The sequence below is a fragment of the Etheostoma cragini genome, chromosome 17 (assembly GCF_013103735.1).
Source record: "Etheostoma cragini isolate CJK2018 chromosome 17, CSU_Ecrag_1.0, whole genome shotgun sequence".
In the NCBI taxonomy this organism is placed as follows: Eukaryota; Metazoa; Chordata; class Actinopteri; order Perciformes; family Percidae; genus Etheostoma; species Etheostoma cragini.
Genome location: NC_048423.1, coordinates 15,919,986 through 15,937,885, shown reverse-complemented (window position 1 = coordinate 15,937,885; position 17,900 = coordinate 15,919,986). Strand labels below are relative to the sequence as shown.

At 39.1% G+C, this 17,900-nt stretch overlaps 1 protein-coding gene across 6 annotated transcripts in view; it reads left to right on the top strand.

The window, feature by feature from the left end:
- Positions 1-17,900, top strand: part of macrod2 (mono-ADP ribosylhydrolase 2) — a 415,852-nt gene that overhangs the window by 168,018 nt on the left and 229,934 nt on the right. For all 6 annotated transcript variants that reach the window (XM_034897525.1, XM_034897522.1, XM_034897524.1 and 3 more), the window contains exon 5: positions 1,727-1,843. In XM_034897525.1, the coding sequence (XP_034753416.1) occupies positions 1,727-1,843 (117 nt within the window). The remainder of the gene's footprint in view (positions 1-1,726; positions 1,844-17,900) is intronic.

Below are 17,900 nucleotides of genomic sequence, written 5' to 3'. Positions count from 1 at the left end.
ATTAAGTGGCCTGTCAGTGCTGATGCTGCATCAGGTGAACACACTGGGGGGCTTAAATCATATTCATTTAGTGCTGTAGTGAAACACAAGGGCAGAAAGGTCCTGATTTCATCTATGGCAGTAGCAACTTTATGTGTATTTGATTGAGAATCATGCTTACGGTCCTGGAGCTATCAGTTCAGCCTTTGCATTGAACAATTTTTGTTTGTGAGACGTTAAGAAGCAATTATAAAGGAAATAAATGTGGCTAATGATCATGGACAATCTTGTTTGCACAGTGAATATGACAAGAATGCCGAGCCTACAGCCAGCGCCACATCCGCTTTGTGCTGTGTTAAGTAGCTTTCATTGTTGCCAGAGCGATACTTCCTCATATCCACATCACTGTCAGATTCATGTTACTTTTTCCAAAAGCCATCAGGATTCGTCTCTGTCAACTGCCTGTCCCTCAGTCCATTAAAGATGATTGATAGAGCTGGAAAATCTTCCGCCCAGCTGTTGTCGTTGACTCATCCCTGAGAAATTGAAAGGCGCTCAGAAAAGGACCATCCCTCATCAGAAGACCTTTTGTCTGTGTTGACGATGTGAAGCAAAGTACATTTTTGAAGATAATGTACAACTAATGTTCAGCCTTTTTCACAGCTTTCTTCCTGGCGTTGTATGTGAATAATTATCACATTAGAGATGAAGATAGCGATTAGAGTCACTTTTTGTCTTTTATCAGGAATTTAAATTCAGATTTTTAAATTTTTTTTTTTTTAATGTGTTCCTCAGTTCTTTTTTCTTTATCGGTTCAAAATATGTAAACAGCGGTTATCCTGCAGGCTTAACTCTCAACCATTTAAGCTATGATGGATAAAGCTGGTCTGAGACTTGTTCTCTCCATCGGTCACATTTTATAGAGAAACTAAAGAAAAGACACATCTGTTTTTCCAACTGCTACTGTTCCTCCTCCTGGCTCTGTTATCCTCTAATGGCTTGTGAGGATTTTTACAGGACAACTTGAGGAGGATTTTATGATGTTTCAGTGTGATTGATAACATGCTCTTGGAGGGATGTCAGGCTTTCAGAGACGGATAATGTGGATTTCTATCTCTCTGCCTTCTTGTGTAAGACGTTCCATCAATCAAGTGTATCGCGGCCTTAACCCGGTAAAATTAAAACCTTAGGGGGGCGGGGTACCCGGGGTCTCCGTGGAACCAGGACACACACATCAACAGGGAGCGCGACAGAATCAGAACACAGATCGGCATCATAACAGGCTCACCACAGAGAACAGGACAGATATAAGATTCCTACCACAGGGCAGAAAAAATACAGTTAATGATCTGATTGTATATCGCTGTTGACAGTGGAGAAGGATTACAGGAAGAACAGTCTCATTTTCAGTGTGTGTGGATGCGTCATTAGAGCCGAGCCCAGCTAATTTCATTCCTAAGCTCGTCAATATTTACCAGCAGCAGGCGCAGCACACTATGGCAGACCCAATGTCCCTACAGAGAGGAGATACTGAGCTCAGGAGATAATTTTAGAGCGTAGGGATTCAGGAATCAAACTCATCAACATGATTTTCAGCATGTTTTTGGTCCTGTTCCTGTAAATGCTTGTTTGTTTTGACATGATAAAGCACACAAACTGCTAATTTACCCAGCTAGTTTGAGATCTGCCATGTGCCTGTTTCTCCTCAGGTAGGCCTTACCATTTTGTATCTCTGTCTCTGTTTCAGTGGATGGCTGCATACACAAAGCAGCGGGGACCTGTCTGTATGATGAGTGCCACTCACTAAATGGTTGTGAAACCGGCAACGCCAAGATCACCTGCGGCTATGATCTCCCTGCAAAATGTGAGTATCCCTTAATTAATGTTTTTTGTTAATATGTTTGTTCTGTTATGTGTGCACCGGTGCCTTGCAGCAATATTCTCTAATCAAAAGTGTTGCCATTGAGGGCTACATCACCGTTAGAGGACATTAAGATTTATGGGAAACATTTGTATAATGTTATACAATCCAGCAGTAATCTATATTGTTCGTATAAAACAACCCTCATTTATACAAACCCAAGGCTCCTGAACCAGGTAGTGTGATGCAGAAAATCACAAAGAAATTGTGTTTTTGCATAGCTGTTTGGTTTAACAGAGGATTTAGCAATATATGTGTGCACATGCATTATATTTTGAATTGAGTTTATAGTTTCTATGAATTACTGCAAATGAAACCACACACACACACACCACACCCACACCCCCACATGTATAAACACTAGCATACCTACACATAATGACAATAAGGTAATTAGCATGCACTCCAAAGATGTGGAAGCTGGGATGTTTTTAATGTCCAAAATAAAAACATTTTAATCATAGTTTATTAGTTTTGAAAACTAATTTGTAATAAATGAGGAGTTAATTAATATGATTGGTGCTTGTTGTATGGCTGGATGGGAGTGTCATCTGCGCACAAACAGAGACATTAAGGGAGCTATTAGTTGATTAATTTGATTGATTTTTCATCCCTGATTTATTCTGTGAAGAGATCACATAACTCTTACTGTCACACCACAAATGATCTGAGGAGAGACTGCAGTGTTTTCCTTGTTTTTTCTATCTCTACCATTGATTTCATGTTTTGTTCTTAAGTCAACGAAAGTTTGCGTTGTGTGTCACCTCCCCTCAGAATGTAACAACTTTTATAATAAACATTTCAGAGCTAATTTCTTTTGACAATTGCCAGTAATGTGCACTTTTAAAGGTCCAATATGTAATAATGACAGCTAGTGTTTAAAATAGTTACTGCGGGACAAATTTAAAATACTGGAGAGAATCGTCTCACCCGCCCCCTCCTCCCCAGACTCGTTGGTTGCCAGGCTGAGACCACAGCATTCACAACAATTGTTAGACACTTATCTCAGCCATTCAGTACTTCACAGTAGACAGCGGAGTAGCAAACGTTAAATGCTGACAATATTAACGGTCATAGAAGCCTGCGCTCATGCGGAGCTCTGTACCCAACTGACAGACACCCTCCATTTAGGCTTAGAATTACAATAGGAACCTCTTAAAAAATAACACTACCTTGCCGTCCTTTTCCACCTGCCTAAAATACAAACTTTGGGCTTGGGCAGCAACAATCGCTAAACACCTTGCATTTTTGCAGGTATATCTGGCAACCCGGCCTGGCTGTCAATCTGGGCAGTTGATAACAAAACACATGCCAAAACACAAACAGAAATTCCGTCACAGAACGGAAATATCAAAAGGAGAAAATACTGGCATTAGCATTGTTGTCAGAAAGAAGCATTTTAACTTTGCGTGTTGCCTTAATATCTGATGACGCGTTGGGGTCATTTTTGGATTGAATACAGTAAATATATTACATATTGGACCTTTAAAGTTTGTCACAAGTTTCTTCTCTTGCCAACTTGAAATGGAAAACAAGATAGGATGGAAGAAATGTCACTTGGTGTAATTCGGTCGAGACAAACGTCCCAGCAGTCCTAACCTAACCCCTGAAGGATTTCCATGAGACAGCCAAGAGAAGACATTGAGGCCCAGATGAAATTAGGTTGTGTTAATATGGTATGTCGTAAAGATGTCAAACAAATGGAGCAGATAAACTGTGAGTCAGTCTTGTGGGCAGTCAGTTCAAGTGTCTGCAGCACCAAAAACAGGGTACAGAAGGACAATTTAATAACCTGCAATGTCACCTGGGAGCAATCACACTGCCACTGGGTACTGTTATTGTAATTATCTCTGGGCAAAACACCTTCCCTGTGTAGTTCTTTACCGGGAACAGTCAGTTCTTTTTGAATGTGATTTTATTTTAGCGCTATCTTTACTCCCAGCCGCTATCATGTTCTTATCTTCCAACTCTGATCACTGTCATCATCAGCGTTGTCTCGTCTGCTCTTGGAAAATGACAACTGCTTGACTTTTCTTTGCGAGCGCTCATCTCTGACAAGAGATCTCACTCGTTCCCAAAGTCTATCCAGTGTTTTGGATTTATTTTGCCATTAATTCCGTCTGTCTTGTTTGTTCCACCAACACACCCATTATAAAGCTGCTGTGACTGCAAACAATTATCTATTTGGTTTATGAAATCTCAAATAATAGTCTGTCCACCCCCTCACTACTGAACAAAGTAAACAAACAAGATGGTACCCAACTTCTACATTTTTAAATTCAACTTAATTCTGGGATGTCACATGTAGGCGTAGCAAGAAAGGATAAAAGCCTGCAGTCAATGTTATGTTAATGTACCACCGCTGTGGCTAAAGCTAAATGCATTAATTGATTAAAATTGACATTAAATTAATTTTAATATTTGTATAATTAAATGATTAACTTCAGCCTCATGTCATTGCTCAGAGTGGTTGGAACATCAGGATAATTACACAGATGGCTTGTTAAAACTATGCAAAAGTAGTGTTATTTATAAGCAATTAAAAAGCTTTTCTACTCGGTAACAAAAATCAGACAGGAAAAAAAATCAGCCTAATTGAGAACTACAATGAAAGTTGTTTGTGTTGTTAGTTTTTCCAGTCATTGTCTTGTCTGTCAAAACAGTTGAAGCAGGTGAAATATTATTGGTCATAGTTGGTGTTTGGAAAGTAAAAAAGTTGGCCCTGTTAGCGCTTTCACAGATTTATTTCTGTCAGACTTCAAATGCAAAGACTATTAAATTTTGGTAAAAACTGACACATTGTGGACCAACTTGGTCTTGTCCAAGAAATGTCAGCTGTAAACGTCCACCACAAGAGAACACAAGCACATTTTTTTTCCAGATTAAAATATTGTTAGTACATTTCCTACAACAACATATATATTTTACGTATATCTTCTGAACAGTAACTCATGCGTGCCTGCTGAAGCATATCTGCAGATGGTGGCTTGTCTACTCTTCTGAGAGTGAGAAGAGCTCAGGCAGATGGACCATTTATTGTTTACATCTTGGCAATGCCCAGTAATTCCAATTTGGACATTCTCTTACCAGTTTTGCCTGAACATTAAGGGTGATTTTCACAATTTGCTATAAACACATAAATCTCTTAGAGGATTGCACACTTCTTTGGGGGCCCCCTTCTCTGAAATCCAGTCCGCTGCATATAATTGGAAATAAGAAAAGATAAACCCTGAATAATGTAGAACAAACTGGAAATCACTTTGCTTTTAATTACTTTTTCAGGGATTTAGGCTTGGCTTCATACTGAACCCCCAGCAGTCATCTCACGACTTTGCCAACAATGCATGGAAATAAGCGATCCATCATACTATGAATTCAGCCATTTCTCTTGATCTCACAGCATGTATTGAGTCTGAAGCGTTATTTGAAGATATCAGCCAATGGTGCATTGCATTTCATTCAACAAAGGATTAGATTAGTCAGTTATGTTATTTTTTTGAGAAATTGCAGTGTGGAAATAATACTCAAAATAACTGGTAAAGCAATAAAAAACGTCCTTGTGTTCTTGAAAACTACTTATTACCCGCAGGGAGAAGAGCACAATCTGAAGTTGAGTTGAGTTGTCCTTGTTTGGAGATTTGATGTGCTGAGGCAATGGAAAATGACCGGGCTAAACCCATCCAATCTACAATTTTTTTTCTCAAGACAAGAAAATTGCTCTCCATTACATCCAACTAAGCAGTTTAGGCTGTGAATCCCAGTGGCAAATGAGCTTTTCCTTTAAGAGGGGCAAGCACATGTGGGACTGATTATTGTGGGGTTGGCCCAGGATTATTAATCAATGACAGTAATTACCCACCTTGCATAGCGGAAAGACTCTTAAAAAAAAACCCAATCTGCTACATAAGTATGACAAGGAAATTGTCTATTTGCCCTAGACAAGTAACTCATCTGTTCATAGATTAATGATCAAATAAAAAATATGATGTCAAGTGTAACAAGCTAAGTCACATATTTATGACTATGCTAGAGGATGTGTTGCATCATTGTCCATAATTGTTCAATTTTTTGCATTTAAGTTAAAGTATTCACTATGCCTAAAATGTGACCAAATATCACTCAACAGGTTGGAATGAATAGAAACTTTGGGGATTGTACCCATGTTGGTATTCAGAATGGTTACCCTTGCTACAAGTTATTTATTTACCACCTGCAGTTGTATTGGGCCACTTCAACTGCTGAAATCATCACACTGTTTGTCTGTTTTCCTGTCCTCCTGAAGATACATTATTAAGTCCTCTGTGAACATTTGCTTTACTACATGTATTTTTATTTTTGCTTTTGTTTTTTTATTTTTAATGTTAACGGCATTAGCGGTGTCTGTCACATGCAGAATTTTGAACTCAAAAATCCAATACATTTTTCACATGTGGCCCTAATTCTCTTCCGTAACAGGTTATTGTAATTAAAATGTGACATATCTGATGATGATCTGCATTGACTGCCCTCTTCAATAGTCTGAATCTTATCGTTATTATGGCCGTCCACAGGTTCACGCTAATAACGTTTAGCAAAGACATCGCAGGGTCATCTGCACTTGCACATTTCAGCCCTACCTGTCACAGCAGACCTAGAACGTATTAATAGTTCAAACAAGAGGTCTGCTTGAGAAAGTTAATGTCCCAAAGGAACTTTTAGTTAGAAGTCGGGTATTTTTACTGTATAATTTTTGGTTTTGTTTTCCACCCTAGGGCTACTTTAGATTGACAGTTCAAACCTTTTACTATTTATTGTTTTGCTTCTCTCCCTCTAGCCATTATTCTCTGAGCTGTTAGTATAAGTTTTAAATAATAAATCATATTTGGATACAAGAAAGATGAACCAATGCTTTGTTTTATCATGTTGCTGTCATAGCAGTGGCCTAGTTCTTTTTTTAGTCTTTGTTTATTATTTTATAATGTTTTTAATTATTGTTATGAGGAAGAATCAGCATAATTTGACACATTTTGAATAATTTCTGCAGCATCATATGGAAGTGCATTTCACTATGACTTATCAGTTGTAAGGTTATGTATTTTAGCCTTTTAAAGTAATGCCTCCAGCCAGCCCAGTCGGGATAGTGTAGGGTGACCATATTTTGATTTCCACAAAAGAGGATACTCGGCCGGCCTCAAAACACAAATTCAGACAGGCTTCTCAGGTCATGGGTTAATGAACACACTTTATTATGCCTCAGTGGTACAAAAATAACTTATGTAATAAAATCTGTAACATAATATTAGCTCTTTTAAAATAAATAAATACATAAATAGGAAATTTATAAAGTTATAAATATGACCTATTCTGTGTCAAGTTCAAAATCCAGCTTCATCTAAATATCTCTTAGAAGATAAGGTTTTTTGGTGTCCATGGGAGCTTTGCGATCTCCAGCACCTTCATTAGACACTGAAAGATATGTGCTAGCTTTGCACACGGTGCAGTGCGCCTCCCATTTGTCCCGACTGGGGTGATACGTGGAAAGTTTTTCTTTTTTTGCATTTCAACTGTGAAGCTGCACTTACGCTTCGGCTCCGCTGTCTGATCTGCTCCCTGTATGTGCTCCGCTGTCTCATTCATAGACCGTCGCAGAGCCACCCACAAGGCAGTAGGGCTGCACGAGTATGGCCAAAATGATAATCACGATTATTTTGATCAATATTGTGATCACGACTATCACGATTATTTGATTTTAACCAAAACATGTTTTAGTGTCACATAGGCCATTTATAACTACTTCCACATCCATATCATGCTACATTCCTCTTATGTTGAAGTTGTATGTTGTAGGGACATACAGCTGCAATGCATGTAAATGACACTTAGCTATCTGGGTTAGCTGGGATTTTTTTTATTTATATGTATCTCTGAGAAAGCTCTTTCACTTGTTTTCAACAATAACTGATTAATAGAGCTAGGGAGAGAGGGGGAGTGTGATGGACGCTGCTCACAGAGAGACGGCTGACTCATTATGAATAATGATATTGTGGCCATGGGTCACATCTCTCGCCCAGTTTCAGCAGCTCCGTCTCACATGCTATTACTCTACCAACTGAAGTTAGTTGCATTCAATAACTTCTTCTGTGTTTTTCACCGTGGCTGCTGCAAGAGCAAATAGTGTACCAGCAGAAATACAGTTTTTCTTCTCATGCTTAACAATATACAGTTCAAACTAAAATTACAATTAAAACTGTACAAAAATATCAGAAGTGTGGATCGGAGGCCGCTGTGTGGCGAGGCTGCACGGAGAGTAAGAGGTGAAAGAGGAGAGAGATCCAACAAAGGCACGGCATCACAGAAGAAATGCTTCATGTAACGCTAAATTAAACCATATCCATATAAACAACATTGCAGCGGATGCGAGCACATTTGGTGCACAGGTGCGTCCTAGAGGAAAAATATTACTTGCGCTCTAGGAACCCTGTGTGCTAACAGACGCTAACTAGCACCGACTAGCACTGGTCACTGCTGTTGCAGAAAAACAGTACAGACGGGACAAAATGTTCCATTTACTTATTTACCGATGTATAACCGACTGCTATCTGTTGTGAAATTTTCCTTCCGTGACTGCGCGGGGAAGGAAACAACTCTGACTGGCGCATGATCAGACGGAGTTTTACGGAGCGGTAGATTGGCTTTTCAAAAAACATTCTATGAAATGACACATTTAAAAAAATTGCTTGGTCACGCAAATTTGATTGTGGGAAATCAAAATTGGGATTGTGATTAAAATCTGATTAATTGTGCAGCCCTACAAGGCAGCATCTCGGGAAATACGTCACATAACGAAGTACCGTAGTGATGTGTGCAAAGCGCCAGTCAACTTAAGTAAACGCTCAGGGGTCCCGTGAAAAACAGGGATAACCGGACATTTTCATGAATATATAAACCCCCCACTCCCTCCGGACGCCCCGGACAGTATGTAAAATGTGGAAAAGAGGCAAAAGAGGACGTTTGGTCAAGTTTGGTTAACTTTGTGCGCAAGACATTGTGAATCAGCGCCATTGTAGTGCACAGCAATAAAGTTCCATTGAGAGGTCCCCAGACTCCTTTAGTGTCATCACATAGACAGACGGACCAGATTTGTGGATGTCGAGTTGTTGCCTGCCATCTCTATAACCTTCCCTGTTATCGTCTATGGTTTACGCTTTAATTAGGAAGATATACATTTAGATTGTAATCTTATCTCGTCTGAGACTGCTACATATGTACTAAGTGTACTCATGTACATTATAATTTAAGTAACAGTATATGAGTTTTTTAAAGGTATTTTACATAAGCTGCTGAATCATCCGCACATGACTACAACTTTTGCAGGTCTTACTAAGCTGAAATGAAGGTTATCAGTGTAATCAATCAAGATCATGCAAATCCTCTCGTAGCAAGTCATTGGATTATTCCCGTTTCTTATATTTGTATTGAGCAGCAGGCCTTTTAACATTTCCTAGGATGTGATAATTCAGACATCATAGCATCATAACTCTTTAACCTAAAACACTTGAACTAAACAAACAAGTTCAGGATGGGTCTCTTTTTGTTTTTTTTGTCCAACAATTGTTCCAATTTTCCTATTTCTAAAATAGTGTCACAATAAAAGTTAGTAGCTAATCCTCCTGATGGCTGAGTTAAATAGCTTAAAGAATTGTACTAATTTTTGTTTTTGCCGCAAACTTTGTGGGCCCAGCTGTGAATGTTTGTTTCAGCATTCCTTAGTGGAACTTACAGGACCATATAGACCAAACACCTTTGGGAGACGCACACCAGGTCAGTTCGCCTCCTTCTTTATCTACTGCTCCCTTTCAGAACAAAATGGGAGTCTCTGGTGTTTACTGTAACTGCACCTGTGCTAATAATACTAATCGTCAGCTTGTGATAATTTTTTCTCCTGATAGCGTGAGGAATCTTTCCCATGCCCTATTTAATCTGGGAGACCAGGCCGTCTGTTCTGTCTCTCTCCACAGCAAACATAGATAAATCACAGCAAAGTGCCCACTATTACTAAGTGACATACAGCCCATTCTGATTAAATTACCCTCTAGAACATTATCATTCTGCTGAGCATGTTTATCAAAGCAGTCTCCACGCCATCATATACAGCGTGGTTGACACTTTCAGTGGGCCATCAGGCAACCCATAATTTAATCATTTGGGTGCAACTTGTTGTTCACAAGAGAGGATTTGGTCTTGTTCAGGAGCTGCTTTTAACAAGACGTTTCACTGTTTTCCTTTAAGTTTGGACTTTAGTTTTTGTACGTATTTCAATGTGTCCTGCAGCATTAGCAAACATAAATAAACAGTAAAAAGTAATTCAGATAAGTGGAGGTAATTTGAACTCCTTGCCTATTTTAGAAACTATCAAAACACCTTGATTTTGACCACCATGTATTTTTTTTGCTGTATCCACTGGGTTTTTAAAGGCTCCCATGATTCCAGGGGTTCATTGAATTTTCTCAGGCCACAGACGGGCTGTAATTCTTATGTGAAAATAACACATTTTATGAGATTTTCATGCAACAGCAGTGTATTGTTAGCCTTTTTTCACAAATGAAATGGCTAACATGGCAGAAGGCTGAACAGACTGTACTTTACTCTACATAATGGATCAAATAGACACAGTGTGACTGTTTCAAGGTGGTTTTTTTTCATTTTGGATTCAGGGCTAAATGAAAGAAATCCTTTGTTGTAGCAGATAAATTAGTGGGGCTTAACTCAAACCTGGTGGCCATCACAGTCGCGACCAGACACAGTGCTAAGTCAACATCTTCTCTACTGCTCACTGTTAGCACTCACATCATAAATGTCACTTCATCACTTAATGCACACTCCATACCTTGGACAAGGTCGCCCTTGGACTTTCTCAGACAGTTTTGCTTGTTTTGTTTGGTACCTCATCCAGTCTGTCTGTCAGTTATTATGGTATTAAGTACTAATAGTTTTAAATGTAAAATTTATATTTTGTTATAAAAGTAGATGAAGTACCATATTTTATGATAATCTTGCATCTTCAGTATTAAATCCAAACAAAGAATTAAATCAAGGGAAGATGAGAAATATTTCTCAGGTTGACTTTTTTTTTTATACCTTTAAAGCAAAAAAGATAAGTCAGACCTTGCTTCTAGGATGAAATTTTAAGCTGTTTGTGATTATATTCTCTAAGATTTCAAGATGAATTAATGACTATGAATAGGAAGATCAGATATCAAGGAGAGCCCAGATGTTTTTTTGCATTATTTATGAAAGAAAATGTGCCTCTGCTTCTCTAGACTAATCAACTCGCTCTCTGGCTTCCCATTGGCTTTAATGGCTGCACTCTCAAGGAACAGAACAAACCTCATTCTACAGCTCGTCTGTAAGGCCCAAGTGATCTTCCATGTCCCTCTCTTTTCAGATATTTGTGTTTCCTTTGTTGGCTGGCCTGTCACTCTTCCAGGCCTCTTGAGGACTGGAGTAATTTGGTAATTTTGCCTAAATGGTGATACTGTAATTATGTAGCATCAGCTGCCTAGCTGTCGGTGAGACGGCCAATGGTCATTCATCACCAGGACACTAGAAGGGGAGGGGGAATCTTGACTGATCGGGTAAACATTAGCGGAAAGAAATTTTGGTGGTCTCACCCAAAAAATGGCTGAAAAAAAGAGGTGAGGGGCCTTTAGAGTAATGGGGTGCAGGACCAGCTACAGATAGGGGGTCAGCAAGGCATGCCTGAGCCCCAAAATGACAGTGAAGCATTGTGCGGGGGGTGCACTGGAAGGTCAGGTTTGAAGTGGATTGTGGCAGCAGCTCTAATGCAGTCCTGCCTTGCCATCTGTCCATGAGTAAGCCTGTTCTAATGAAGGTTGTCATTTTAAAGGACTCATCACCCAGTGGTAGCACATCTATATACAGTACATACACACACACACACACACAGAACCGTCACTACTGAAGTGTTGCGGCTGGCAAAAGACTATTACATTTTTCAAATTTTGATTTAATGTTAAATAGTATTTTTTTATTGTAGAGTTACAGGACATATTCTGACTACACCATGTTTAGGATAACACTAATCTTTTTTTCCCCTTATTTTTAAACTATCCCCAAATTGTAAAACTTAAAATGATGCAGCCATAGTCCAATAACAATGCAGTTCGGCCTCTGGTTTTTCAACATGTCAGAAACGATATGTAAACATTTGTGCTGTAGACATTTTTATATTATTTTGGCGATATTGTCAAATTGCCCAGCCCATGTAGAAACACACAGGGAGACAGGAAGACAACGGTGAGAGAATGAGGAAAAAAATACCGTTGTCTTTCCATACTTGGCTGGAATGTCTGAGAAACTCAGAAGGATCTTTTTTCTAGATCCTTTTGGTTGTTTTAAATTCTAACTTTAGTCTCCCATGTTTCAAAGTGTCACTGTTTTGTTTTTGTAAAGACAATGACTGAAATGAGTCTTTCTTGCTTATGCCCATGCTTGCGTCATCAGGTGAAAGAGTTTGGGGATTTTAGGGGTTCCGAAAAGAGTCTTCCAAGAAAAAGCACAGCATTGACAAGTACAATCCCCCATAAAGGCATGTCAGTCTATTTCCAGAGATCCGACTGAAAAACATACCAATGTCAGATGGCTGTATGTGTTAAAAACTATTTGAGAATGTAAATAGGCTTAAAAATTAAGCTTTAATAGAAAACAGGTTTATATTCATCAAAGTAAGGTATAATAAGGTACCAAAACTTGCTGAAAAGTAAATCCCCTTACTTAATTTATGTGATTAAACAATTCCCCATTGTTTTTTTTTATGTGATTTTGGTGTTCTAATTTAATTCTGGTAATTTGCCATTTTAAACAGAAATGAAACAGAAATACACAGCTAAGCTCCCGAAATTCACCAAAACATTTTCTTTCATTTGTTTACTCTTGTGTGTGCAGTCTGTGTATTCCAGCGTGTTTTCATTATGTCAAATAAGACAAAAGAAAATAGTGAGTGCACTTTGACCATAAAGAGATATATCAATTTTATTTTACATTTTTCCCACTCATAGAAGTTCTTAAGCAATTTGATCTGAAATTGATCAATAGTGAAGTCTTTCACAAACGGCCGCCCAGAAGTCAGCATTCAAACCAATGTGCTTGCACAGTACAATCAGTATAGAACAAAGAATTAGTAACTGAAATATTTTTCTTTAGTTGAGGAGCTTTTTAATTTTGTTGGGGAACATTTACACTGATCACTTTTACCATCTAGCGGTCTTTATTCAAAGTTAATTATGTGCTCTATTTTAGAGACTGACTATCTTGCTACAACAGCATTTTGGTGTAAAGAATGGCTTCAGGCTTCCTAGTACCTTGACTAGGACAAACACAGAAGACTGCCGCTCATTCCCCAGGGATAATAGTGCACAGTTTATGGGTAACACTAGCATGCCTCTAATGTTGACATGTTGTTGTCTCAGGGAGAAAAGCGAAGTTTTAATCTGATGGCTTTGTTTACCTCTCACTCAAGACTAAGGATAAAAACTAATTAAGAACAGGGAGTAACAAAATCCTGTAGTGCCATTTTCACAGCTAATTATGCATGAATACTGCCTGCCTAAATACTTTCTCCCTAGTCTTTGATGTTCTTTTCTCTAAATTGCTATGGTTACTTCCGCTCATTAGGCTTTTAAGATTGTAAGCGTTGACAGGTTTTGTCTTTTTCTTTTATTCACTTTACATCCCAGAATCCTTCTGCTGAAGATACAGTATGAAGGGATGGACGCATTGGTAACCAGTTAGTATACGCTACATTCTTAAATATAATCATGCAACCTGTGTGTATATCCCAGGTTGCCATTCTTGGGTTTATTGCTGTGGTTTTAGACCTGCGTTGTGGCCATTAAAAACCATTGACCTTCCCATAAAAGTGCATATGGCGCTATATAAACCCTAATGGGGATTGAAACCAATACACAGGAGCACACAGATGCTTTCAGGGGCACCGCTTTTAAGAAATACGGAAATTAGTCTCCGCAAAAAGCAAATAAAACTTATTTTTGAAACCAATATAGTGTTGGTGGTGCACAATGGTTCAAGGGCTGTCTCAATCAATGTTCCCAGGAAATTAAAGTTTGTATACATGTGTGTAGATTTTATGGCCTGTGGCAGTTTGAGTTTTGATCTTTGAATGCATTTATTTTTTATATCCTTGACCCTGTTATTGTTTACACCACACAGAAGAAAACAAAAATGTTACATCTGTGTAGCTTTATGTCAACTTAATTCCAAAACACAGCATGGGGAGATTTTACTTGACTTCATAGATTTAATGTGTAATATTGTACTTTCTTGTCTGTATTTAAAATAAATTACATTTGATATCCAGCAATATTAACAGGTCTTCAGAAAAACATAATGTAGGCTATTTAATCACACTCAACAACAATCAGGGCAAAACTGAGAAAATAGTGCATTTTGCGAAATTGCTTCCATGCCTACAGCAATTAAACCTGTAATTGTTTCTTTATGTAATCACATATAAAAAGATTTATTTTGCAACGACTTTGCACTGGCTATTGATCGCAGTAAACCAGCACATGGTTGCTTTTACATTTTTATGACATATGTTGGCCCGAGGTGCTCGTGTTCTTGCCATCATGCTGCCTCTGTTTCCCAGGTTGTTTTAAAGGCATTGCAAGGTGAGAAACGACTCTGTGGCAAGTAGTTTTATGGTGATCACCTTGAGTCGTTGCGCTGGCCAGGAGACCAGTGAGTGTAATGGATCTTCTGGGAGCCCTCAGTATGGATTTATAGAAGTGCAGGGCTGGAGGGAAGGATCAGTCACCTGCCTCTGTTTTCCGCAGACCAAGAGACACCAATGAATAACGTCAAAGAGCTAATCCAAGGCGACAAGGTTTTGACAAACAATACACAGGGACTGTTTCTGGCTGTTGTTACTGAGCCACAAAGTTTACTTATCCAACACTTCTAGGAACTTTTAGAAATCTAAACTATAAATATATATATATATATATATATATATATACACACACACACACACATATACATATACATATATATGCGCGCACACACACGCACAGTGGGGTTCAAAAGTTTGAGCACCCCAGGTAAAAATTTGTATTAAAGTGCATAAAGAAGCCAAGAAAAGATGGAAAAATCTCCAAAAGGCTTCAAATGACAGATTAGACATTTGCATAATATCTCACAAAAAGTTAGATTTTATTTCCATAATTTACACTTTCAAAATAACAGAAAACAAAATAAAACTGCGTATGCAAAAGTTTGGGCACCCTGCATAGTTTATAGCATCCACCGCCCCCTTTGGAAAGCTGAGACCTGACAGTGTCATGGATTGTTCTCAATCATCTTCTGGAAAGACCAGGTGATGTCAATCTTAAGGTTTTAAACGCCAAGACTCATCTGACCTTGCCCCAACAATCAGCACCATGGGTTCTTCTAAGCAGTTGTCTAGAAAACTGAAACTGAAAATAGTTGATACTCACAAAGCAGGAGAAGGCTATAAGAAGATAGTAAAGTGTTTTCAGATGCCAATATCCTCTGTTCGGAATGTAATTAGTAATGGCAGTCATCAGGAACAGTGGAAGTCAAAGCAAGATCTGGAAGATTATGGGAAAAGCAAGTCAAAACCCACGTTTGTCTGCATGATCCATCCAGAAAGACCTGGAGATGTGGTACACCATTCCACTATAAAGAGATACTTGTACAAATATGGTCTTCATAGAAGAGTCATCGGAAGAAAACCTCTTCTATGTCTACACCAAAAAAATCAGCTTTTTGTAGTTTTCAAATGAACATAAAGACAAGCCTGATGCATTGTGGGAACAAGTTCTGTGGACCGATGAGGTTAAAGTAGAACTTTTTGGCCGCAATGAGCAGTGGTACGTTTGGAGAAGAAAGGGCACAGAATTTAAGGAAAAGAACCTCTGTCCAACTGTTAAGCATGGGGGTGGATCCATTATGCTTTGGGGTTGTATTGCAGCCAGTGGCACAGGGAACATTTCACAAGTAGAAGGAAAAATGGATTCAATAAAATGTCAGCAAAATGATACAAAAGTTTAATCTGTCATGTGATTTTTCTATCTTTTCTTGGCTTCTTTATGCACATTGATACACATTTTTACCTGGGGTGCCCAAACTTTTGAACCCCACTGCATGAATGTATGTGTATTCTGTATATATTTAGATAGATATAGAATTTTGGGAACCATTTACTGGTAGAGCAGCATTGCCTGAGTAGTTATTTAGCTATGCAACTTTCGCAATAATTGCGCATACAAGCACACATGCACACACACAATCCAGCATGTTGCGCAGCACGTGGCGGTGCACCGTAGGGGACCAGGACGTGTCAGTAAAGGTCCCCTCCATGTGCGTGGTGGTTAGGTTGGCAGGGAAAGCAGGGGAGCGTCCGGATCAAGTTTCCCCCTCCTGCTGTCTAATTATTGACCCATCTGGTATTGTCTTTTCAATTGTTTCAATTATGATGGCACTGGTGTTGCTCAGCACCCTGGCGTCAAGACATGCATAATTCATGTGCAACACCCTGGACTCCACTCAGAGCTCTGGGTTTGAGCTGAATGTCAATACCGCCTCGTGCCCCCAGTGGAGCAGAGGGTTGTCTGTATTGACAGCAAGGCAGATAAGGATAGCAAAAGCAAGTGCTGCCAAAGACGGTGGATAGTTTTCATGGAGCGTATGGGTGAAAATAATAGTGTGTGCGTGTGTGTGTGTGTGTGTGTGTGGAGAAGTAAGCGGTCTTCACAACCTGTGTTTGCTGTCGCCTGAAATGTGACCTCATTATTGTCACCCCCAGACCTTGGAATCAATACTCTTCAAACCATGATACAGCACTGTTTACTTGGAAATCAAAGCCACCTAAGGGTTAACTCTGTCATCAGGGTTTTGACTTCAACACCCAAACCACCGATTCCATCATGATACAGAGGTGAAGAAAAGCTAAAAGTCAATCAAGAGGGCACAAAGTTCAAGCAATGCAACTGTTTATTAAGAGGTGTGAAGATGAAAGAGAAAAGGGGGTCACCGTTTTGACATCCTTCTGTAATGGGGGTGCTTCTGGAAAGGCAGTACATGACATCTGTAAAATGTGTCCTTACTAGATGCCATTGGCAAATGTTTACCCACAGATTGGAGCTCAGCTGAGGATCGAAACAATATCATATTGTTCACAGTAGCAGGCTTATCCACCACTGTCTTCTGTTGTGACAGGACATTTAGTTATGACACATGAGACGTAATAATTCATGTTTATGCAGTTTGCTCGGGCGCTCAAGAGTACCAACAACATCTGTAGTGCTTTAAAACATTATTTAGAGTATTAAGATTGTTAATTTTTTTTTCTTCCCAGATGCATTTGAGGTTTTGTTGCTTATCCATTTTTCATATCCTTCATCACGGCGGTGAAAGACTCATCGATTTGACTCATGTGACTTATTCGGTATTCACACAGTGACCTCTCACAGCAACTCGCCTTCAGTGAGCAGAGGTGCTCTCATTCACTCTGGCCTACTGGCCTTCAGTTCTATCTCCGGTCCCCCTGCAGTCAAACTAAATGTGTGCAAAATAATCGGTCAAAGCAGAGATTTCACTACGCTAAATGCATCTCTGAAGACCTCAGCCTGCAAGACCTAAAACATGCCACTGCCTTTAGGGTAAAACTCTACACTGGGAATATTAACCCCCCCTGCACCTCATTCAAGGACATTTGTATAAGTGCAAAATTCAATTTTCTATTGTGCTTACGTCAAGACATCAGGATCAGGGATAATGCAAATGAATGTATTTCAGCTCATATTGAAAGTTGAAAGGGTTTCTGTTACAAAAGATGCAACAGTTGTTGTGAGATTTAAGTTTTCTTTTCTGTAACAGCAGGTCCTAGTTGACACCAATTAAATCATCGATAAGGCTGGCAAATTGCGTTAATTCAATGTGATAATTTAGACTGTGTAAT